Genomic DNA, 25,492 nt, shown 5'->3' with positions numbered 1-25,492 from the left:
TGTGCCGTGTAGGGAGAGTTTCTCACCCAGGCTGGGTGCTGGGGGGTGCCAGCCAGCGATGTCACAGAGACCGAGGGAGAAGGTTCTACCAGAGGGTGTGACAGTTGACGGCAGTTGAGGAATGAGGCAGGACGGATGGGGACGGGGGTCCATCAGGCTAGGCTGATCATGAGGGACATGGCCCCCAGGTGACCCCTGTGAATTGGAGTCAGATATGGGGAGCAGCTGGTTTATGTCCCCACCCCCCTTTTCCGGTCCTTTTGAGCGTCAGGCTGAGGGCTACAAGTCACATTAAAAGTCTCTTCTCCACAGGCCTCAGAAGCTGCATTAGGTGCTGACCTGGAAGGAAGAGGTGACCTGTTCCCCTCTTGTCTCCAGTGTGGGAGTTGGGATAAGTGGGGCAGATGGGGAAGAGCTGCCAGATACACAGCCTGGGGGAAATTCTGCTCCCACAAAGTCCCTGGCAAAACTCCCATTGACATCAGTGCGGGTAGGACTGCACTCTATATGTGCTAGTTGGAGGAGCCAGAAGCTCACTTTTCTGGAGCCTGGGGCGTTTACAGATAGTGCCTGCTTCTATAGCTCTCTGCTGATGGGCTTTCCATGCCGACGGCCCAGCTGCCGGTGTCACACTGCACAGAAGAGGAGGAACGTGCCTTTCAGATTCTAAAGACCTTTTTCTTTGCTCTCACTCTCTTGCGTTCAGATGAACAAGGTAGCGAGGGAAACCTAGAAGCCGAGCACTCATTCACTTTCAGAGGAGGGGAAGAGGAATCCAGCCAGATGTGCAGCAAGGTGAAGCCTGAGTGGAATTTCTAGACATTACCTGGTGACCTGTTTACATGTGTCTCAGTGGCATTTGGGGAAATGAAGAGAAATCAGTTAATGGGCCACCGCTCTGGGGAGGATCATATTCTAATAAAGCAATAAACCATGCTGAAGGGAATGGGCTATTATAGGCAGAACTGTTAGCTCCGGATTGAGGCAGGGATCATATGGAAAAAACATAGTATGTGATCCTGTAATTAAAGACTGTCTCATAACACAGATACACAAGGGGGCTGAATTCAGATTGCATAGACAACCTTTATTCTGGCATTTCTTAACTTCTGAATGTTTGACTTTGTAACCTTAACATTCTTTTAACATCATTTTTTTAATGAAATACATATTAAAAAGTTGCACCTTACTGACCTCCAATTGCTGCCTTTGAAACAACTAAACTTAACTTCCTAAAACTTAGTTTGGTATCCAGGGGCGGCTCTAGACATTTTGCCACCCCAAGCACGGAGGGTCCGCTGGTCCCGCGGACCCTCCACAGGCAAGCCGCCGAAGGCACCCTGCCTGCCGCCCTAGCGGCGACCGGCAGAGCGCCCCCTGCGGCTTGCTGCCCCAGGCACGCACTTGGAGCGCTGGTGCCTGGAGCCGCCCCTGTTGGTATCTAAGCCTCAGCAAGGTCTACCAAATATGCCAAGTTTTGTAGCTTCAGCCATTTTTTAGTTATACAACTGTAAAATTGCTGATAAAAAATATGACCAAAATGTAATGCTTTCCATGTTCAAATGATTAAAAAAAATAGCTCAACCAATTTCAGTCATATTTAAAAAAAAATAAAAAGGTATCTTTGAGTTGAATCGAGCTGAGAAAATTTCAGGGTGGGAGGAATTTGTTTGACAAAGTTTTGAGCAAGGGATTAGAATGAAGATTGGAACTTAACTGTCCAAGATCGCTAAAATACAGACTCACACTTATGCTGTGTGTATGATCTAGCAAATAAGTATGCCCCAAAATAAAATAAAATCCTCAATTAGCAATATATTAAAACTCTTGTTTAATTTTAAGCATATGGTTAAGTCCCTCCCTTCTCAGCAAAGCACATGCTTAGCATTCAACCCACATTTAAGTTCTTTGCTGAATGGGAGCCTAAAACTTATGTCTTATTCTTGGTTATTTTCAGCATGTCTTGAGCCCAGTCTCCTTCAAGCAGGTAGTGTATATGCTTTACTTTCAAAACCACTGCTGCCATTTGCTCCCAACGGGTAGCTTTGGAAACTGACAAAGTACTGAGAAAAATGGATGAATAAAGGAGCAAAGCAAAATATCTTCTTTCTGCTAAGAGACCAAAAAAAATCCCCATGGCTTTCTCCACTCAATTTGGTCCGTAGGTGTAGAAATTGGATTACTGAATTCATGCTTCTTTTGCATTTTTGATGGGGGAAAGTAAGCCTGAATATATGGCAATAAGACAGAAATGGTGACTTTTGTAGAGGTACTTTTGGGGATTCAACAGTTTATACTTTGTAACATGCAAAGATGGTTTTCTGATTGCATCTGAAATACAAATTAGGGAAAGAATGAGAATAAATCCATCCTGAACTGAAATCTAAGTAAATATCTCTCATTCGTTACAATTGAGAAGGAGCAATTTGCATATGATAAAGGCGGACGTTCTGTATCATAATCTAAATGCAGAACCCAATTATCACTCTGGAACTGTACAATCAGCCACTGATACGCAAGCTCTCTCCTCCATCTGGAGAGCAATCAAGTGTCTGCTTTCTCTGCCAGTCAAGTGTTCCTTCCATAGGCCAGCTGCTCCGTGCCACTAACAGCTGGCATTGTTGTGCCTGGGATAAAAAGCAAGTTATTGCCAGTAGTTCATGCTCATCCAATGGTGCTTCCTGCTGCCAGTTAATATAGTACATGGTAGACAGAGAGCATGCCGTGGATCGTAAATCCTGTAAGTGACTGTACTCTCATTGTGAGAGCAGAGAGGAATAATTTATATGGATCCCTCCAGATCTCAATGATGCATGCTAGGATGTGCACTTGTACAGAGATGTCTGGATTGTTGTGGAGCTTGCAAATACAGCTGAAGAGACTTTTTATGCTGAGTAGGTCCTGCAATGCTGAATTGAGATTTGCGCATGTATCTTTGACCGGGAAACTTTCCATTTTCCTTTTCTGGCTTTGACAAGGGACATGTTTTTGTCAGATAAGAAGTAAATTTATCAATAAAATTAATGATATTCTCGATGCTTCCTCCCATTAATTTTTCATTATGGTTTTATTTTGTTTCCACAGGATTCAGAAAGTAAATGCGGTTCACCCCTGCAAAGTCAATCAACTGAACTGGAGTATGAGGCAAATGCAGACAGGTCAGTCTTTCCAGCACATAAAAATTCATGACAATGTACTGCATGGCCAGTTTGTTCTTCTATTTCTTTGAGCAATCCTAATATCATAAATATATATAGCACCATCCATCCCATAGTGAGTCCCAAGCTATAATTATTCAGCACTTTTGAAATGCAGCTACCTCTGGAATAGGGATGCCAACAAGCCCCCCTCCCCAACAGTGATGGGAGGGGGAATTTTGGACAAGGACATCAAGGCATATTGTACTCTTACAAAAATCATCTTAAGATTTATGTTGTGTGTGCAGCACCAGGTGGTCAGATTTTCATGCTCAGCACCCTCAGCTGCCATTGACATTGCTGGGTGTCCCTGGTTCTGCTTGGCTCTACCTTGGAAGTCATCGAATCTGTGATCAGAAACAGTTCCCCATGACAGAGATCATGAATAATGAATTAGTTCATCTGAGCAGCCCATTGATATAAGTCATTCATCAAATGACAAACAAAACCAGAAAGATCAAAGTCTATTTGGGGATAGTTCACAAACAGAAAAATGAGTTCATATGGTTGAATAAATAGTTGGCCCCACTTTCCAGCAGACACACATGGATGTGAACTGGAAAAGAAAATGTTAATCAGCCATTTTCATAACCGTCAGAAGTATGTAGCTGCAATTTTGGTAGAAAGTTTGGTAGGTTGTGTTTTCCACAAGATCAGTAGGGGGCTCATCCCTCATAGAAGCAGAGAAAGACATTGTGTGTGATTTTCTTGCACTTAAAGGCATAGGAATTGTTTTTTTCTGTTTGAAATTAACAGCTATGATAAAGAAGACAAATATTTGTATCTGGCATTGGTCTTTGTATAGTTAAGAGGTGAGAATGTGACCATGCTGTGACCTGCTAGTGCCCTTTCATTGTGGACTGTTGTAGTTCAAGATGAGCTAATGTTTCTTATGTTTAATTCTATACTAGACTCATAGACTTTAAAGCCAGAAGGGACCATCATGATCATCTAGGCTAACCACCTGCACATTGCAGGCTACAGACCCTCACCCACTCCTGAAATAGACCCATAACCTCTGGCTGAGTTACTGAAGTCCTCACAGCATGATTTAAAGGCTTCAATGTACAGAGAATACACCATTTACACTGGAAATGGGTTCCAGCTAAAAGTGTGGATCTGGATTCAAACTTTTCCAAAGTTTAGTGTGATTTTAGATCTGGGGTTTTGGTTTGGCCCATTGAAGAGTTAAAAGTAGCCTCAAAGTTCGGATTCAGATCCAGACTTTCCAAAGTTAAGCAGTGTTTGGATTAGGACTTTCTATTCATGGCTATCTCTGTTCCATGCTGTAAAACACTCTGGGGGATATTTATTTTAGGAAGCCCTACCAGCTCTGCCTATTAGCTAAGTTAGGTTAACACTTCTTCTATTATAAGACTCTATTTTCAGTTGCTCATAACTTTACCATGCTTTAACTGTTGTTAAGAGTTGTTTGGATTTACATATAAGGTCTCCTAAGCCTTTTAAAATTAAGCTCCATAAAGTTAACAGCAGATACTGTTAGCTGCTGTATTTACAGACACTGCTACAGACAAAGGGACCCTTTGCTGCAGGGGACTTGTGACATCCAAAACTCATGCCAGTGCCTGAAAACGGAAAGTTAGTGAAAGTGCTGAGTGTTTTAAAAAGGAGCTTTAGAACTCAAACACTTATGCAGCCTTCACTGTAGTGGTGGCTCCCACTCCCAACTAGAATGTTAACTGAATGTTGCTTTACAGATCACAGAAATACTCCAGGTGTGAGAGCAGCCTTAGAACAGACAGTCAGGAGTCTGAGACTGACAGCTGGATGAGTGAGGAAGATGAAGTGTCCCGGCGGATTTCCGTTCTACCCAGAGGTAAACATGTGAAAGGCTCTCTCTTTTCTTTAACATACTGACCCAGAGTTCCACTATAGCTTTAATGAGATCGATAGAATTAGATCCATTCCAGAACTGTGTGTTCTGTGTTTGTACAGTGCCTACCACTACTGGTCTGTAAGTAGGGCCCCTAGATGCTACACTGATATAAATAATAGTAGGTCACCAGCTGAGGCCCTCTCTATCTATCCCACCTGTGGCTTCTTGGAACACAACTTTCATCATTATGCTGCATGCTATGGCCATTGGAACTTCATGATAATGGCAGGAATAGAGCTTAGATTGTCCTGCTCCAACAGTACCGGCCCTTGTAACTTGAGCTAACGAGAAAACGCCATTTGCTGTTAGCACTACAGGGTCTATGACCAGAGCTGGGCCAATGGAGATATTATTTGTTGAACAATGTAATTAAATTTACTGAATCAATTACTCCTCATTTATATTTGTGTATGATTTGACCAGATCTACAAACTGAGCAAATAAAGGGGAAAAAGTTAATTACCTAATTGATTTGAATAATGTCAATCCATTTCATAGAATCATAGGCTTTAAGGTCAGAAGGGACCATTATGATTGTTTAGTCTGACCTCCTGCACAACGCAGGCCACAGAATCTCACCCACCCACTCCTGTATCAACCCCCTAACCCAGTGGTTCCCAAACTTGTTCCGCCGCTTGTGTAGGGAAAGCCCCTGGCGGGCCGGGCCGGGCCGGGCCGGTTTGTGTACCTGCTGCGTCTGCAGGTCCGGCCGATCGCGGCTCCCACTGGCTGTGGTTCACCGCTCCAGGCCAATGGGAGCTGCTGGAAGCTGTGCGGGCCGAGGGACATACTGGCCGCTGCTTCCAGCAACTCCCATTGGCCTGGAGCAGTGAACCACGGCCACTGGGAGCTGCGATCGGCTGAACTTGCGGATGTGGCAGGTAAACAAACCAGCCTGGCCCGCCAGAGGCTTTCCCTGCACAAGTGGCAGAACAAGTTTGGGAACCACCGCCCTAACCTATGTCTAAGCTATTGAAGTCCTCAAATCGTGGTTTAAAGATTCAAGGTGCAGAGAATCCTCCAGCAAGTGACCTGTGCTCTACGCTGCAGAGGAAGGTGATAAACCCCCAGGACCTCTGCCAATCTGCTCTGGAAGAAAATTCCTTTCTGACCCCAAATATGGCGATCAACTAAACCCTGAGCATGTGGGCAAGACTCACCAGCCAGACACCTAGGAAAGAATTCTCTGTAGTAACTCAGATCCCGCCCCATCTAACATCCCATCACAGACCATTATTTAATAGTCAAAGATCAATTAATTGCCAAAATTAGGCTATCCCATCATACCATCCCCTCCATAAATTTATCAAGCTTAGTCTTGAAGCCAGATATGTCTTTTGCCCCCACTACTCCCCTTGGAAGGCTGTTCCAGAACTTCACTCCTCTGATGATTAGAAACCTTCGTCTAATTTCAAGTCTAAACTTCCTGATGGCCAGTTTATATCCATTTGTTTTTGTGTCCACATTGGTACTGAGCTTAAATAATTCCTCTCCCTCCCTGGTATTTATCCCCCTGATATATTTATAGAGAGCAATCATATCTCCCCTCAGCCTTCTTTTGGTTAGGCTAAACAAGACAAGCTCTCTGAGTCTCCTTTCAGAAGATAGGTTTTCCATTCCTCGGATCATCCTAGTAGCCCTTCTCTGTACCTGTTCCAGTTTGAATTCATCCTTCTTAAGCATGAGAGACCAGAACTGCACACAGTATTCCAGATGAGGTCTTACTAGTGCCTTGTATAACAGTACTAACACCTCCTTATCTCTACTGGAAATACCACGCCTGATGCATCCCAAGACTGCATTAGCTTTTCTCATGGCCATATCACATTGGTGGCTCATAGTCATTCTGTGATCAACCAATACTCCGAGGTCCTTCTCCTCCTCTGTTATTTCCAACTGATACGTCCCCAGCTTATAACAAAAATTCTTCTTATTAATCCCTAAATGCATGACCTTGCACTTTTCACTATTAAACTTCATCCTATTACTATTACTCCAGTTTACAAGGTCATCCAGATCTTCCTGTATGATATTCCGGTCCTTCTCTGTATTGGCAATACCTCCCAGTTTTGTGTCATCTGCAAACTTTATTAGCACATTCCCACTTTTTGTGCCAAGGTCAGTAATAAAAAGATTAAATAAGATTGGTCCCAAAACCGATCCCTGAGGAACTACACTAGTAATCTCCCTCCAGCCTGACAGTTCACCTTTCAGTATGACCCGTTGTAGTCTCCCGTTTAACCAGTTCCTTATCCACCTTTCAATTTTCATATTGATCCCCATCTTTCCCAATTTAGCTAATAATTCCCCATGTGGACCGTATCAAATGCCTTACTGAAATTGAGGTAAATTAGATCCACTGCATTTCCTTTGTCTAAGAAATCTGTTACCTTTTCAAAGAAGGAGATCAGGTTGGTTTGGCACGATCTACCTTTTGTAAAACCACATTGCATTTTGTCTCAATTACCATTGACCTCAATGTCCTTAACTACTTTCTCCTTCAGAATTTTTTCTAAGACCTTGCATACTACAGATGTCAAACTAACAGGCCTGTAGTTACCCGGATCATTTTTCCCCCCTTTTCTTAAAAATAGGAACGATGTTAGCAATTCTCCAGTCATACGGTACAACCCCTGAGTTTACAGATTCATTAAAAATTCTTGCTTATGGCCTTGTAATTTCATGTGCCAATTCCTTTAATATTCTTGGATGAAGATTATCTGGGCCTCTCAGTTTAGTCCCATGAAGCTGTTTGAGTTTGGCTTCTACCTCGGATGTGGTAATATCGACCTCCATATCCTCATTCCCATTTGTCATCCTACCATTATCCCTAAGCTCCTCATTAGCCTCATTAAAGACTGAGGCAAAGTATTTGTTTAGATATTGGGCTGTGCCTAGATTATCCTTAACGTCCATTCCATCCTCAGTGTTTAGCGGTCCCACTTCTTTCTTTGTTTTCTTCTTATTTATATGACTATAGAAGCTTTTACTATTGGTTTTAATTCCCTTTGCAAGGTCCAACTCTACATGGCTTTCTCACTTTATCCCTACATGTTCTGACGTCAATAAGGTAGCTTTCCTTGGTAATCCCTCCCATCTTCCACTCCTTGTAGGCTTTCTGCTTTTTCTTAATCACCTCTCTGAGATGCTTGCTCATCCAACTTGGTCTACAACTCCTGCCTGTGATTTTTTCCCTCCTTTCTTGGAATGCAGGCTTCTGATAGTTTGTTGAACAAATTCAGTTATACCCTGTTTAATCACCTCGACTTGCAATCATGATTTTGTCAATTAGGGGGCCTTGGTACACATTCACACTAGCCAGTTCTTTACATTGTTTTGCTGAAAGAGATGTAATAGAGGTTAAGGCCAGAAGGGACTGTTAGATCAATTAATCTGACCTCATGTCAGAGAATCTCATAATTGATTCCTGCAGTGCAGGGAATTATTATTTCCTGCTGCAGAGGTGAATACTCTAGCAGAACCTCTGGGCAGTTCTTTTAAACAGACATCCAGTCTTACTTTAAAGACTCCAAGTGATGATGAATTATTATATTTATGATTTATTTAATGCAAAAGGGAAGGTTCTGTGGGCACAATGGAAGAGTTACAAGTTACACACTAATTTTTTCATCTTAATTTTAAATTTGTTTCCAAGGATAAATACAGTAATTCACCTGAAAGACAGTATCTCACAAAGTGTGGAGAAGCACTGAAATGAATTCCAGTACAGTGCTACAAAATTCATACTGGCCTTTTAATGCTCAGGGTTACAAGAGGACCTGAAAACTTGATCCAAAAACACAAACAGGGACTACTGAAGGAAACAAAGAAAGGGGGAAAGAACCAATTCTAGTTTAAGGCCTTGGTTCTGCCAACAATTAAACATATGCTTCATTTTATGCGTGTGAGTGATCTCATTGAAATCAATGGGACTGCTCATGCACTTGAAGTTAAATCCTTTAGTACATCAAGGGCTGAACCTCTCTCCAAAGGCCTCAGAAGACCCCCTAGTCACAGCAGGACTCAGCCTTATCTGTCTTGTAAGAAGTTCAATTGCTCCTATCCCAAATGCAGAAGAATACCTTGAGCAAGGGATGGTGATGATTGAGGGCTTGTTAGATGAACACTTAGTTGATTGCAAGCTGGGATGTAAATTTACAGCTCACTAGCATGCCATGCACTAACCGTCCGTGTGGACACCACTCTACCACACACTAAAAGTTCCCTAGTGCACTTTGACCTACTGGTCCCCTAGACTCCTAGCTGCGCCACTCCAGGAGTATCTCAGAGACACTGCTATAAGGTGCAGTTCCCACTCAGCTTCCCTTTCCTCTGCAGAAGCAGTGATTTGCTGATGGATGGTTTTTACCAGCAGCAGAGTACGACATGCCCAATGCAGGCTCAGCTCTGTTGACTGGTGCATAGGAGCATATAGCCAAAACACCATTCATTTCCTGCCCACTTGATTTTATGAAAGCATTTGATAGTGTACACAGAGAAGCCTTCTGGAAGATCCTGAGACAATAGGGAATTCCAGCAAAGATTATTACTTTGTGTGATGGGGTAAGGCCAGATGGCTACAGTAAAGTAGTAAGGAACAGGTATGTTAGCCCCAGGCTAACCAAATCTCTAGTACCATGGTAACCAAATGGCAGTTGCTCCAGGTTAATCAAGACACCTGGGGCCAATTAAGATGTTTCTAGAAGGCAGTGGAGATAGCTACATTGATTGGGCCACCTGAATCCAATCAAGGGCTGGCTGGAACTAGTTAAAAGCCTCCCAGTTAGTCAGTGAGATTCGCGTGTGAGGAGCTGGGAGCAAGAGGCGCAAGGAGCTGAGAGTGAACTGCTGGAGGATTGAGGAGTACAAGCATTATCAGACACCAGGAGGAAGGTCCTGTGGTGAGGATAAAGAAGGTGTTTGGAGGAGGCCATGGGGAAGTAGCCCATGGAGTTGTAGCTGTCATGCAGCTGTTACAGGAGGCACTATAGACAGCTGCGATCCACAGGGCCCTGGGCTGGAACCCGGAGTAGAGGGTGGGCCCGGGTTCCCTCCAAACCTCCCAACTCCTGATCAGACACAGGAGGAGTTGACTCAGACTGTGGGTTCCACCAGAGGGGAAGATCACTGAGGTGAGCAAATCCGCTAATAAGCGCAGGACCCACCAAGGTAGAGGAAGAACTTTGTCACATTTGATAAAAACTTTGTGTTGCATCTGGCACAAAGCAGAGACGCCAAATGGTTTAAGATAGTTTCTAGTGTAAGGCAAGGTTGCGTTCAACCCCCCGCTTCTCTTCTGCATTGTCATAGACTCTGATGAGAAAAGTGATGGCTGCTGGCAAGAACATGGGCATTGCTTGGGCAAGACATGAGCTGTGAGACTTCAGTTTGCAGATAATCTAGTGATATTGGCTACCAACTTGGATGGAATGAAAAGATTTTTTTATGAGTATAAAAGCAGAGGCTACTAAAGTGGGGCTTTGTATCAGTAAGCAGAAGACCAAGGCCATGGAGATAGGAGAAAATGCTGTCAATGCAGGCGGATTGATAAGAGTACAAAGGAGTGAATGACTTTGTCTATCAAGGAAGTGCAATATCTGCTAACGGACAGCTCGCTGAAGAAGTGAAGTCAAGAATCAGTAAAGCTTTTGGATGCTTTACCCATTTATCAAGCATCTGGAAGAGGTGGCGATACAACACTATTGCCCTTTCAACACTACTGTATACCTCAGAATGTGGCAGCTGGTGGGAGAACACAACAGGGAACTGAATGCATGTCACCAGTATTGTTTGAGACAAATTCATTGGAGAAATTGTGTGACCCATGTGGAAGTGCTGTGCTGCACGAGTCAGCAGACTGCAGACTCGGTAATTAGATTGAGATGGCTTCTGTGTCATCAGGCCATCCCATGGCAGAAAAACAAGGTATATCTTAGACTGGTTTCCACCTGGAAGGAAGAGAAGGTGTGGAGGACAAGGAATGACCTATGGCAGGACAATTGAAAAGGATGCTGCCATCATGGAGACAATTTACGATAGAGTCAAACACCTTACTCCAGATTGACAGCAATAGGAAAAATGAGTTGCCTCATGTACCACTAGACACAGAAGGGTATAAGTCTTCCCTGCCTACTGCCCCCTCCCTTGGTCTGGGCTAGGACAGTAAATGAGCATTCAGCAGCTACTAACGTCTGTGTATCTAGACCCCAGGTATTTACTCCCCAGCACAGGTGCTTAGTCCAAGTTATGACCTAGCTTTGAAATATTAGGGCAAATCATTATTAGGGTTGGAAGGGACCTCAGAAGGTCATCTTGTCTAACCCCCTACTAAATCCCCAAATGTGAGCTCAAGGATTGAGCTCACAACCCTGGGTTTAGCAGGCCAATGCTCAAACCACTGAGCTATCCGTCCCCCAAGGCAGGATCACTCAATTTCAGTATATGCAGACCACATTCATAAAGACAAGCCACAGAGTAACTCACCCCAGCATCTCTGGTTCCAGTGTCACCAGCAGTCTGAACATAGACTCACTGTATTGTCACACGAGAGTTCAGATAGACCAAATGTGAGTCTTCATATTTCTTTGAACTAGCAGTGTTTCATGTAAGAATAGTTGACATTTATGCAGGTTTTTTAACCATTTACCCTTGTGCTCAATAGACCACAGTCTCAAATTGGGACACCTATGTCAGGTAGGGATACAACCAATAAAAATTCATCTTTGCTTTGGTGCAGCCAACTTGCTGAAAAACTGTAAGTCCTTGAGTGGGAGGGAAAGGTAAAAATAGAACATGATATATTTCCTGACTCGGAAAAAAGTTAATGTACAGTGATTATTCCTAGAACCACAAAAGTGACCACACTAATCTGTAGAACAGGGGTTGGCAACCTATGACACGCATGCCAAAAATGGCACACAAGCCAATTTTTGATGGCACGTGGCGTCAGGCTGAGCTGCTCAGCCCGCAGCCGCTCTAGGATTTCCACTGCTGGCTCCTGCCAGCCGGGGTCCCACCACCGGTCCCACTCAGCGCCCACTGCTGGCCTGGGTGAAGGACCCCCAGGCTGGCAGCGGGCTGAGACCCTGGCTGGCAGGAGCCAGCGGCCAGAACCCCAAAGTGGCGGCAGGCTGAGCCGCTCAGTTGCTGCTCTGGGGTTCCAGCTGCTGGCCCCTTGCCAGCCAGGGTCCCCGCCGCAGCCCCGCACACCTTGCTTCCAGTTGGAGTTCCAGCGCAGGCCCCCTGCCAGACAGGGTCCAGGCCTCCAGCTCTGCTCAGCCCTACCAGCCGCCAGCTCCATTCACCTCAGCTGCCAATCTGGGGTTCCAGCCGCTGACCTCCTGCCAGCTAGTTAATGACTGATCAGTCAGAAGTCTGTGTGCAGCTTAAAGTATCCACATACGTGCCACCAGACATTGGAAAGCTCAGCAAGGAAAAGTAAGGGCAAGGATCACACTAAACTGATAAGATCTGCATTTTAATTTAATTTTAAATAAAGCTTCTGAAACATTTTGAAAACCTTGTTTACTTTACATATAACAGTAGTTTGGTTATATAATATATAGACTTATAGAGAGACCTTCTAAAAATGTTAAAACGTATTACTGGCATGCGAAGCCATAAATTAGAGTGAATAAATGAAGACTCAGCACACCACTTCTGAAAGGTTGCCGTTCCCTGCTGTAGGAAGTAGAGGATTTACAGTGAAGATGTGGGTGGAGTCTTTCGCACCAGTTTAAGCAGGCATTGAAGTATACAGTTCTGCAGTAACATTGTATTTAGTCTAGGCTGTTTAGCCATTGCATGTAGCCATGAGCTGCAGTGTATGGCTCAGGATCCAGCTTCCGTGAAATTTGGGGGTTTAGATCCAGGGTTTTGACTTATGCTCGTGTCAGCTAGGAACATAAACAAGGTTGAGAAACTGCTTCTGGATTCTGCTTCCAAAAAGTAGGTGGCAAAAGGCACTGAAGACTAGCAGTCCCCTCCTTTTCAAAGCCAGCAGTGTGTGTGCATTGCACTACAAAAATTAAACTCATTTCCTCTTTGTTGTCAATGCCTAGGCAGAACACTTGTTTCTGAAGACGAGCTGACTCAGCTGACTCACATTATGCCATCGCTGACTGGGGTAGATCTGAGGTCTCGTCTCAGAGTTCTGATACAGAACCTTCGGAGGCAGATTGAAGAGCAAGAGATCCTGAAAGAGTTTGTGGTGAGATGTGCTGCTTTGCTTTTGTAGACCTAAGTGTTTGGCACAGCTGGGAAAGTGAGTTGTATGTGAAAAAACCCAATCTCTCAAGGATTAGCACGTCCCCACCAGCTGGAGGAGAGATCTGTGGGTGCAGGTGATTTTTTCTGACTCCATTGGGTCAGGGAATCATTCCCAGCTAGACTATGCCCCATGATCTGTGCTTAGAGGAGATCTTCCACATGCAGCTCTCCTTCTTTCCATGCAGGCGAGGGCTCAGTCACCTTGATGGCACTTTCCCTATGTCTCTAGACCCTATTGGCTGGGGGGTATTTGTACATCTCCAACTGACACAACTGGGAATCACCTTAGATGTATTAACTTTTTGACAGAGCACTCTCAGATCTGATGTGCTGTTGTGTCAGGGGGATTCCAGGGGTGGCATCAGACTGAAGAATTCCTGACTATGCTCCCAGGGAAATACATTGTTACACAATGCACGATTGACCTGTGGAACTCATTGCTACAAGAGACCATTGAGGCCAAAAGCTTCACAGAAAGATGGGGACAAATTAGAGAAAGTCCAGAGAAGAGCAACAAAAATCATTAAAGGTCTAGAAAACATGACCTATGAGAGAAGACTATAAAAAATGGGTTTGTTTAGTCTGGAAAAGAGAAGACTGAGAGGGGACATGATAACAGTGTTCAAGTATATAAAAGGTTGTTACAAGGAGGAGGGAAAAGAATTGTTCTTAACCTCTGAGGATAGGACAAGAAGCAGTGAGCTTAAATTTCAGCAGGAGAGGTTTAGGTTGGACATTAGGAAAAACTTACTAACTGTCAGGGTGGTTAAGCTTTGGAATAAACTGCCTAGAGAGATTGTGGAAGCTCTGTCATTGGAGATTTTTAAGAGTAGTTTAGACAAACACCTGTCAGGGATGGTCTAGATAATACTTAGTCCTGCCATGGCGCAGGGGACTGGACTAGATGACCTCTCAAGGTCCCTTCCAGTTCTATAATTCTATGAATTCAAAAGACGATTAGACACTTCTATGGATAATAACATGCAAAGTTACAATAGCTGGGATAAAAATGATAAAAGGTATAAACTCTCCTGCTTCAGAGCATAAGCCAACCATTGACCAATGGGGGCTAGGCATAAACTCCCTTACGGACAAGTTATTCTATAATTGTCTGTTACAAGGTTGGACCTTCCTCTGAAGAATCTGGTAATTGTCCTTGGTCTCCTTGGTAATTCCTATTTTATATGTTCCTTTGTTCCTTTTACTTCCTGTCCAGCTCTTGCCATCCAGTAACACAATCCCACCAACACAAGGGTGTTTGACAGAAGTGTGTAGTGTTTGCTAACCACCCCACAAGCCCAACAGCCTCTGAAGCTCCTATCTATCAATAACTCAGGCAGGAGGGTGCCCTAGGGTGCACTCTTGGCCATAGTGTCCTACAGCAGCTATCAGCTGAGTCCTGTGGTCTGGTCACACATTCAAAACCAGTTTGCATTTTGTCTGAATGAGGCCTGGGCCCATGGTACCCTTATTAGTCCAGAGCTCAGGCTTTGGCTTCGGCCCTGGGTGGCGGGACTCAGATTACAGGCCCCTTGCCCAGGGCTGAAGTTCTTGGGCTTTGCCTCCCCCCCGCACCCCTGCCAGGGTGGCAAGGCTCAGGCAGGTGCAAGCTTCAGTCCCCGCTCCTGGGGTTGTGTAGTAATTTTAAGGGAGTTGCAGGTGGGCATCAAAGAAGTTTGATAACCCCATATAAGTGTAGCATATAAGTCAATAATAGGGTGTAAGTAGGTATTGGAGAGTGCAAGTTGGTGTAACTCGCACCATGGCAATAAAGACGTAGGACAGGAAAAGCAACTAACAAGAAAGTGCAAAAAGGTGTCAATGAAACGACCTTAACTGACATCTTCCTGTTCTTTGTTGGGTCTGTTATATCAAGTTAAACCTTATACCTATGTACAAACAGTGCCCTAATCACTTTCCCCATCACTGAAATGTAGCCACCGCTGGGATGGAAATGCGGGAAGAGCTGAGAAAGAGAAAAAAAGGAAATCAGCTGTTGCCACCAGCTAATTAAACAATATGTGCACAAACCTCTTAAGACACAAAAATCCAATTCTGTTCTTAAAAAAGGTAAATTTTATTAATAAAAAAAAGAAGAAAGAAAATACATCTGGGAACTCAGGCTATTGCTAGATTTTAAAAGAGCAACTACAAGGATTAAGCACCAAGAATAGCTTTCTTGAGGTCCATCTTAAAGGTTATAAGCAAAACAAAAGCACCTGGGGTTAGCACTGAGGAATCCACAAGCCATAACAAAATAAAAGGGATAAACCTAATTGTGGCTTCCTAGGCATTTCCTGATCTACTTACATATCTGGAGTTTTAAATGAGTAGTTTCTAGGTATGATACTGATGACTTTTTGATACCTGGCCCAAGCTTCTTATAGCAGAGCTGCTGCCCTGTCTTCCTCTCCCCAGGAGAACAACAACAGACAGACAAAGTGGAGTCTTTTTTCAATTTTAAAAAGCTCTAGCCTTCTCATTGGCTCTTTTGGCGAGGTGCTCACTCACTTCCTTTTACCTATGCATAGCAGTGAGACTTTTTAACCCTTTACAGGTAGAGCAATTAGAGAACCACTACTAAGAGGGATTTTATAGCTTCTGGCTGGCTGAGTGTTCATAAAAGGGAGCTAGCCCCTGGCTTCATTTATCACACTCGTGGTCAGGACCTTGTTTGAAATCTCGTGGGAAATCCCTGGAAATACTCACTCTTGGGGGCTGAAGAATGTCACTGGGTCGCTCGAAGTGTTTAGAAGATAGGAAATGAAAGCGCCTGGCTTTTGGGCCTCCGTCTTACCTGAAAATATAGAGTAGGGTGTATTGAGTGTATTCCAAACAAAACTCTGTTTCCTAGTCATAGGTCACATACATTGATGGTGAGTCCTAATGCTAGCCCTGCAGCTTCTCTTTGGAGGCAGGAAATGAAGTGTCTTGATTGTCTACCTTTGATCTAGGCTTTAGAACACATGAAACCGCTCGATGGCTGCCGAGTTGGGAAAGCGCCAGAAAACCGGGAGAAAAACAGATACCGAGATATCCTTCCATGTAAGCAAGTACACTAAAGGGCCTTAAAAACACTTGAAGAATACATGGGAGACAAGATAAACAGCTGGTAGGCTGAGTTATAGCAGGCACATCCAGCCCCTTCTCTTGTCCTGGGGGGCTCCAGAAACAGTGGAATCTGGTACATGGGCAGTGGGTAGAATTGGTGGGGTTTATGCAGGAGATTTGGACCCCTTCAGTGATACAGAGCCCAGCTCCACGAGGGGTCCCTCCTCTTTCCCTCTACAGTGCGTTTCTGGGAGTAGGGCAAGAGTAAGGCCAATGAATTTGCTGCTGTCTAGATTCCCCAGACATTGTCCCCAGGGGTGCAGGAGAGGTGGGAGGTGAAATGCGGGATTTAGTCCCTTCTCTGTCTCCATAGAACAGAGATGGACAAACTACAGCCTGCAGGCCACATGTGGCCCGCAGGACCATCCTGACCAGCCCTTGAGCTCCCAGCCCGGGAGGCTAGCTCCCGGCCCCTCCCTGTTGTCCCCTCCCCGCAGCCATGCCACCACACAGGCAGCGCTCTGGATGGCGGGGCTGCGCACTCCTGCAGGGCAGAGCTGCAGCATGTCTAGCTACGGCCAGGCAGCACAGCTGCCAGACATGCTGCTCTGAGCGGCATGGTAAGGGGGCTGGGGGTTGGATAAGGGGCGGGGAGGCCCAGGGGGCAGTCAGGAGACAGGGAGCAGGGGGCAGTTGGATGGGGCGGAGGTTTGGGGGTGTGTATCAGGAGACAGGGAACAGGGGGGTTGGATAGGCGTGGGAGTCCCGGGGGGCTTGTCAGGGGGCAGGGGTGTGGATAGGAGTCAGGAGATGGGGAACAGGGTGTGGATAGGCATGGGGTCCCGGGGGGCCCATCAGGGGGTGGGGGTGTGGATAGGGGTCAGGAGACGGGAACAGGGAGGGTTAGATAGGCGTGGGGTCCCGGGGGGGCCTGTCGAGGGGTGGGGTGTGGATAGGGGTTGGGGCAGTCAGGGGACTGGGAGCAGGAGGGTTGTATAGGGGGTGGGGTCCCGGGGGGCGGTTAGGGGTGGGGGGTCCCATGAGGAGGTGGTTAGGGGACAAGGAGCAGGGGGGATTGGATGGGTCAGGAGTTCTGAGGGGGGCAGTCAGGGGGAGGAAAGTGGGAGGGGGCAGATAGGGGGTGAGGACCAGGCTGTTTGGGGTGACACAGCCTTCCAGACCTCCATACAGTTTTGCAACCCCAATGTGGCCCTTGGGCCAAAAAGTTTACCCACCCCTGCCATAGAACCTCTTCCTAAATTTTGCACAGGAAGATTTGCGCTTTAAGCCAGTCAACTGACTGTGATACAGTGAAATTCTGTCCCAGCATGATTGAGGCCCCCCAAAAGGGGTAACATTCTTTCCTATGTTCCCAGGCATCAGAGAACATAAATATTTTCTGATCCAACCTGCAGACCCCAAATCCACCATTGATCAATCCAAGCAAGGCACAAAAGTTTCCTTACCAATTGGAGCTGGCTTCTTGAATGAAGACTTGATTGCCACAGCAGAATGTTCACTATTAACAGAGCATTATGCCATTTTCATTTACACACAGACCCCTTTGTAATCTGTAACAATGGGAATAAAAATACAGGATATGTTGCATTGCAGTGTTCTGTAATATTGGAGAAATAGTACAAGGTTTTTAAGTTACCTGTGTTACAGAAACTTTACAGTATCATATGGTACTGGTTCAGGTAACAGTAGGATGAACTGCAGTGCTTTGTAATATTACCATAGGACCCTGTTATATGGCTTGTCAGATTGTGACAGAAGTGCCTTAAAGAAACCATATAGTTCTTAGCAGGAAGAGATGAATCATATAATATGATTGTAGGAATTGCCTGCTAGCAGGGATATTAGCGCTGCTTGGCCAGCCAAATGCACCATGAATATCACTGAGACAACGTTCAACTGCCTGATGTTCAAGCTCCCCTTAGGTCCTAGATAGAGACATGAATTTGGATCTCCAGCTGAAATAGCAAAACTTCAGAAGACTTTTTCTTTCTGTCCAGATGATGCGACACGGGTTCCTCTTGGAGCAACCAGGGGCTATATTAATGCAAGTTACATCCGAATGCATATTGGAGAAGAGGAACATTTCTATATTTCAACACAAGGGCCTCTGCCTTGCACTGTGGCTGATTTCTGGCAAATGATTTGGGAGAACGAGTCAGATGTGATTGCCATGATGACGAAAGAAGTGGAGCTTGGAAAAGTCAAGTGTCACAGATACTGGCCTGAAGCTCCACAGCACTCGCTAGACCTCAGTGAGTTCCATCTGAGGCTGGACAACTACCAGATCTTGGAATATTTTATCATCCGAATAATAGAAATAATTAACAAGCAGGTAAATTAAACATATTTTATTGTATGCCTGAAGAGCGGGACTCGGATACTATGTATTGTATCTCTCTGGCAGTATTTAGAGCAGCATTGAGTAACTTTCTTCTGTAGCATTTTCTGGTTATTTTCAGCTTTATCAAAACCTGAATTCTATGAGTGCACATAGAGTGGGTGATTTTTCCTTAGCTCTGTGCAGAAACAGTGGATCTGACAGTTTTCAGGACAGGGACTGAAGGCCTTTAACAGCAGTGTGTGTTGAAGGCACTTGCAGGATGTGCTCAGATTAGAACCCTTATAAATCTGTGTCCTCAGTAAGGACAACTGTGGGGGGGGGGCAGTTCTTTGGCTGCACTGATGGGCAATCCGCACTCAGTTCAGAGAAGCAGCCACGTGTGATGTCTAGGGCCTTACCAAATTCACGGCCATGAAAAATGGATCACGGAGCATGAAATCTGCTCTTCTGTGTGCTTTTACCCTATACCAGGGGTCTCAAACACGCGGCCGCAGGACACACGCAGCCTGCGGAGTTATTTCCTGCAGACCACCGTAGGTGCTGACTCTGGGTGCTTCGGGGCTGGAGTGAGTGGGTGCTCTGCACCCACTGGCAGCCAAACTCCACTCCTCCCCACCCCCCCCATACCCTCCCCAGGGTGCCATGTTCCCACTCCTCTGCCTACCTCCTAGCACTTCCCGCCACCAAACAGCTCTTTGGCCATGCTTAGGATTTTCCAGGAGGGATGGGGGAAGAGCGGGGACGCGGCGTGCTCAGGGAAGGGGGCGGAGAAGAGGTGAGGCCGGGGTGGGGATTTGTGGAAGGGGTTGAAATAGAGGCAGGGAGGGGGCAGAGTTGGGGCAGGGACTTTGGGGAAGGGGTTGGAATGGGTGCGGGGAAGGGGTGGGAAGATGCAGGGCAGAGGCGGGGCCTAATGGAAGGGGTGAGGTGGGGGCGGGGCCAGGGGCAGACAGGGGGACACTTATGCTCTCATTATAATAGGAGAAGGCACTTGTTTGACAGCAGAGTTGCGTGAACTATTCAGTCATTATAGCCTTCTTCCTGTTTGTGAATTGTCTGCAAACATACTAAGATTTTTATTAATTGAACTTAAAGTCATGCATTGGCTTAACTTCAGCGTCTTAAATAAGATACGTTCAAATTCAGGTACTCTATTATATATACTTAAATAGAAATCCTATAGTCTATAAAGGTCTGCCAGTTGTTGATTTATTATATATTTTTTTAAAATACTGACCATATATCAAATCCTGAGATTCAGGATTTTTACTTAGGAAAAACTTCACTTGTGCAACATCCTGCAATATACCAAGTACCAGCGGAACATCCTAAATTACAGTTGGGCATGCTCAGCTCCTCAAAGGATCTGCCTCAACAGGAGTTTGCCAGATTTGTTCCTAATTGTTTAGAGTGAAATCCTGGGTCCACTGAAGTCAATGTATGGACAGCGAATATGGGGAACTTCTGTATCACACTGAAGTTAGATGGTTGAGTCATGGAAATGTTTTGAAGCGTTTTTTTGCTCTTAGTGAGGAGATTGATTCCTTCATGAAAATGAAAAACAAGGAGGTTCCACAGCTTGCTGATTCCACTTTTATCGGCAACCTTGCTTTTCTAACAGATGTAATTGATCACCTGAATGCACTGAACTTGAAGCTTCAGGGTAGAAAACAGGTGATAGCACAGATGTATGACAGTGTTAAGTCATTCAAAATCAAGCTTACTTTGTGGGGGAAACAGCCGACTGCTGGCAATTTGGTCCATTTCTCGACTCTGAATTCCTTAGGAAAAGTTGAACCCAAATCCTTGAAAGAATATGCAGATATCATTTCTAACTTACACAAACGGTTTGATGTGCGGCTTAAAGATTTCAAGGCACTTGAACCACATTTTTAACTTTTTTGCACACCATTTGCTGTGGAAATTGACAATGTTGCAGAGGAAATGCAGATGGAATTAGTGGAGCTTCAGTGTGATACCATTTTGAAGCAGAAGTATACAGATGTTGGAATTCCAGAATTCTACCGGTTTCTTTCACAAGAAAGATTTCCCATGTTATTCTCTGCTTCTGCAAGGGTAATGGCAATATTTGGAAGTACATATATATGTGAACAGTTTTTCTCTTCCGTGAAGATTAACAAATCTCTGTTAAGGTCAAGGCTCACTGACGAACATTTGCAAGCAACACTGAGATTGGTTTAGTCTCAGGATATCAAATCTAAATATTGATGCTCTGGTTGATGCAAAACGCTGCCAGCTAAGTGGCCAAAAATGAAATGACTGTCAAAATTAGCACTGACTTTTCACATTACAGTTTTAAAAAAGTTAATACATTGACTTTTAATAGCATACTATATTACTCTTCATTATTTTCATTTTTGACCATACTTTTGTATCATTGTATGAAAAGGTTTCAGTGATGCGGCCCCCAGGCCAATGTACTTGTCCTCATGTGGCCCTTGTGGTGATTTGAGTTTGAGATCCCTGCCCTATACTATACAGATTTCATGGGGGAGACCAGCGTTTCTCAAATTGGGGGTCTTGACCCAAAAGGGAGTTGCAGGGGGATTGCAAGGGTATTTTAGGGGGGTTGCAATATTTCTACCCTTACTTCTGCACTGCCTTCAGAGCTAGGTGGCCTGAGAGTGGTGGCTGCTGACTGAGGGCTCAGCTCTGAAGGCAGTGCCCCACCAGCAGCAGAGCAGAAGTAAGGGTGGCAATACCATACCATGCTATCCTTACTTCTGTGCTGCTGCAGGTGGTGGCACTGCCTTCAGAGCTGGGCTTCTGGCCTGCAGACATCGCTCTCCAGCTGCCCAGCTCTGAAGGCAGCGCCACTGTCAGCAGCAGCACAGAAGTAAGGGTAGCAATACCCCAACCCTCCCGACAATACCTTATTCCACGTGAGAAGCCACCGTCCTTAGTTTTCTGGTTGACTTTACAGGAGTAACTCCTACAATGAAATTCACATTGGTGATTGCTCTCTTCCAGACAGGAGAGAGACGCTTCGTAAAACACTTGCAGTTTACCACTTGGCCAGATCACGGTACTCCCAGACTGATAGAGCATCTCGTAAAATTCATTCGCTACATGAGAAAAATTCACCAGACGGGCCCCATAACGGCCCACTGCAGTGCTGGGATTGGAAGGAGTGGGGTTCTACTTTGTATTGATATTTTGCTGAGCTGCATTGAAAAAGATCTATGTGTGAGTATATCTAAACCATATCATTATAAATATTACCATGGGCTTATTTGTGGAGGGACACTAATTCGCCCCAATGTAAATCAACTCAAGTTGTTTGTAAAAAGGAAATGGTATTAGGTTCTGATTCCTGTTGAGTGTAGGGACAATAATTAATACTAAAGCAGGGAAGGAACAACCTTACACTTCCCCGTCGAGCATGTTCTTTTTAATAACTTGAAATAACACTGTTCTCTCCTGACAGTTCAACGTCAAGCAAATAGTGAGAGAGCTGAGGCATCAGCGATTTGGCATGATTCAAACCAAGGTAAGATCTCCACCTTGAGACCAGGCTAACTTTTTCTAACGTCCCTGATTCAGCAAGGCACATGCTTCACTTCCATTGAAGTTCATGAGACTTAAATATGTACTTAAGCGCTCTGCTGAATCGGGGCCATGAGCAGTGCTTAATTTGTTCCAGGGCTTGCGAGGGCTGAGACCTGCCACCTCTAGGCCTGGCAGTTAGAGCCCCGGCACCTCTGGGCCCGGCAGTTTAGAGCCCCGGCACCTCTGGGCCCAGCAGTTTAGAGCCCCGGCACCTCTGGGCCCGGCAGTTTAGAGCCCGAGCACCTCTGGTCCCGGCAGTTAGAGCCCCAGCACCTCTGGGCCTGGCAGTTGATAGCCACAGCGCCTCTGGTCCTGGCAGTTGAGAGCCCCGGCACCTCTGGGCCCGGCAGTTCAGAGCCCCGGCACCTCTGGGCCCGGCAGTTCAGAGCCCCGGCACCTCTGGGCCCGGCAGTTGAGAGCCCCGGCACCTCTGGGCTTGCTGCACCAGTTCTGAATGTAAAAAACTTGCTTGAGCCCTAGTACCTTTTTCATTAGAAATTAAGCACTGGCCTTAAGGCTAAGGAGGACAGAATGCAAGAGAGTGGGTAGGGGAGGGGAAGGAGGCTCTCCCTAAGTTTCATGCAGCCCTAGATTATATTCATGTTACAGACGTGCTCCCAAGCCAGGAAGTCCTTTGTATGTGTCTACGGAATGTAACTGGGTGACTCCATGCTGTTTTCTCCACATGTCCAGGACCAGTACCTGTTCTGCTACGAAGTAGTGCTGCAAGTGCTGCAGAACATTGAAGCCATGGAATCCCATCTCCTCCAGTAAAAATCTCTGCTATTGCCACTCGTCTTGGAGACCCCCCTCTTACTTGAGACTTATTCTAATGGGCTGTCAGACCAGCATGGACAGGCGCTGTACTGCGTGCACTATCTTGCTTGTCACACTGTGTTAGGAAATGTTGATTTCTAAAGCATTTCTAAACCAGCATAAAGTAGGTTGGTAAATTATTTATACGCTGGCTCACTGGTAAGTTGCCACAGAGAGTAATTTGGATGTCCTGCGTAACAGCATATTGGTGTCTAGGAGAATGTCTTTGGCTAGTGGCTAGGAAGTAACGTACACTGTCAAGGACTGCAGTTGTATTCAGTTAGCTTTAATATCGGAAGGGCAGCTAAGAAGCTCTGAGACCATGACTGTTTCAAGTTGAAGGTCAGTTGTCTCTCCCATGTCACTCTAGACTTTTGCTCCTGTATTTTGAATCAGTATTCTCTGCTCCCAGTGATGCTCTCAAGGGGGGGGGGGTGCCAATTCATTTGCTTCTGGTTGTTTGAACAACTTAGAGCCATTTTCTGCCATCATTCTAGCTTTAGGTGGAAGTTTTCATAAATAAATTGATGGCGGGACATGACCCCAAAGCTCTAGCGAGCTACTTTTAGAGCGGGCAGAGAGCTCCAACAATTGGAATGGATGGCTGTTTTCCCCTAGCAATATCAGCTGTGTAGATATCATTAGCTCCTTTCATTCTGTACCCATATCAAAAGGAAAGTATTACTAAGCCAGCTCTGTGAGTGTGTGTATATATAACTGTCACACTAAACATGCAATTCTTCCCTTCCCATTGATTTACTACCTAATAGTCCCTTATTTAGGGCCTGATCCAACTCCAGTTCAACTTGATGGAAAGCTCCATTGATTTGGGGGGCAGGGGGGTTGAATCTGGTCCTTAAGCAACATTAAATAGCTCTGTTGTACTATACACCTTTTTGTGAAAGCTGGTTCATTTTCTGCAAGTTCCAGTTTGAGCAAATCTCTCCTGTTTTTCCCTCCCCTTCCCTCCAATTCATCCCATGAGACTGAAATCTGCATTAAACTGGAAAACTCTCTGGGATATCTTACCTACCTCACAGCCTGGGGCATTGTGGGGGTTCATTTGTTCATGTTTGTAAATTGCAGACTACTGCTATGATATTACTGTAACTTGTTTGCCTAGAGGGTTATATTTATGGAAGTAGAATTATTAGCTATGCAACAGAAGATCACCTTCTGTTAAAAATAGGCAACACAGTGGTGAAATATATTAACAGCAATGTGTGTATAAAAACTGCTTCCTTGACTTCAAGACAGTAGTAATATTAAGAGGTATTTGCATACAAAGCCACTCTGCAAGCTATAAGATAATAATAAATACTCTTGTTTCATTTTATTATGGATCAGAATGATAGATTTATGGCGGAAGACGAATATGACATTAAATACAACTTAAAAGCCTGACTTTCAGAAAAATGCATCTTTATAAAGTTATTCTAAGATTCCAGGTCAATTTCTCCTTTCTGCTCTCAGCTACCCTGGACTAACCCAAGAGTAGAATTTACAACATAAGCCAGATGCTGATTCAGTCACAGTGATAGAAATCCAGAACTCCTATTAAGTCATTGGAGCAACTCCAGATTTACACTGCTGTAAATGAGAACAGAACCTGGTGTTCTAACTTGAATTAACTGAGTTTGAGCCTTCTAGAAAGCATTATTCTCCATGCATTATGAATTTGTTTTACTCTCTGCATGCTGCATCTAGAGTAGCCATTATTTGCACAGATTTGTCAAGCATCGTTAGCCAAATGTTCATAAATCTGTTACCTCTATTGGGTTTTGGCCTTTCACTTTGGTTTTATTTACTGCACTATACATGTATTGCTATGTAAGATAAAATTGCACAACCTAATGCACAATTCACTTTTTGTACTAAACTGCTTTAAACCAGTTTTTCAAGGGAAACGTACTGGACTTTGTACAAACATGGCTGTGAACAAACCTATTGGACTTTTAAAGGCAATCTTGGTGGTACTCTGTATTGCTCCACTTTTTATGTGTGCATCATCTTTGCAGCTGTTTGAACATATAAATGTTTCCTGTTTTACAGGGATATTAAAGTAAGAGATGTTTGACAAAACCGTCTTGCGTTTCATTTCAGTCTCTTGCTATGAAATAGATATAATAATAGTAGAGTTTAAACTAACAACAAGAGATTTGAGAGTGATATAAACCCTCATGCCTTGGGGCATAAAACAACTTCTAAATCCTGGGGATTAGAAGGAAACATTCTAGCTCTGAGGATAGTCAAGCAGTGGAACTGGTGGCCTAGGGAGGTTGTGGAATCCCCGCCATTGGAAGTTTTTAAGAACAGGTTGGACAAACGCCT

At 44.8% G+C, this 25,492-nt stretch overlaps 1 protein-coding gene across 1 annotated transcript in view; it reads left to right on the top strand.

Annotated features, from left to right (window-relative positions):
• Nucleotides 1-25,243, top strand: part of FRMPD2 (FERM and PDZ domain containing 2) — a 103,179-nt gene extending 77,936 nt beyond the window's left edge. The window contains exons 37-45 of the mRNA XM_045023661.1: nucleotides 707-795; nucleotides 3,085-3,158; nucleotides 4,916-5,034; nucleotides 13,155-13,303; nucleotides 16,317-16,407; nucleotides 18,432-18,766; nucleotides 21,767-21,982; nucleotides 22,224-22,286; nucleotides 23,039-25,243. Coding sequence (XP_044879596.1) covers nucleotides 707-795; nucleotides 3,085-3,158; nucleotides 4,916-5,034; nucleotides 13,155-13,303; nucleotides 16,317-16,407; nucleotides 18,432-18,766; nucleotides 21,767-21,982; nucleotides 22,224-22,286; nucleotides 23,039-23,119 — 1,217 coding nt within the window. The 3' untranslated portion in view covers nucleotides 23,120-25,243. The remainder of the gene's footprint in view (nucleotides 1-706; nucleotides 796-3,084; nucleotides 3,159-4,915; nucleotides 5,035-13,154; nucleotides 13,304-16,316; nucleotides 16,408-18,431; nucleotides 18,767-21,766; nucleotides 21,983-22,223; nucleotides 22,287-23,038) is intronic.
• The last annotated feature ends 249 nt before the right edge of the window (nucleotides 25,244-25,492 follow it).

This window comes from Mauremys mutica, chromosome 7 (genome assembly GCF_020497125.1).
Source record: "Mauremys mutica isolate MM-2020 ecotype Southern chromosome 7, ASM2049712v1, whole genome shotgun sequence".
In the NCBI taxonomy this organism is placed as follows: Eukaryota; Metazoa; Chordata; order Testudines; family Geoemydidae; genus Mauremys; species Mauremys mutica.
The sequence above is the reverse complement of the archived record's forward strand: the minus strand, read 5'-3'. Positions and strand labels throughout refer to the sequence as shown.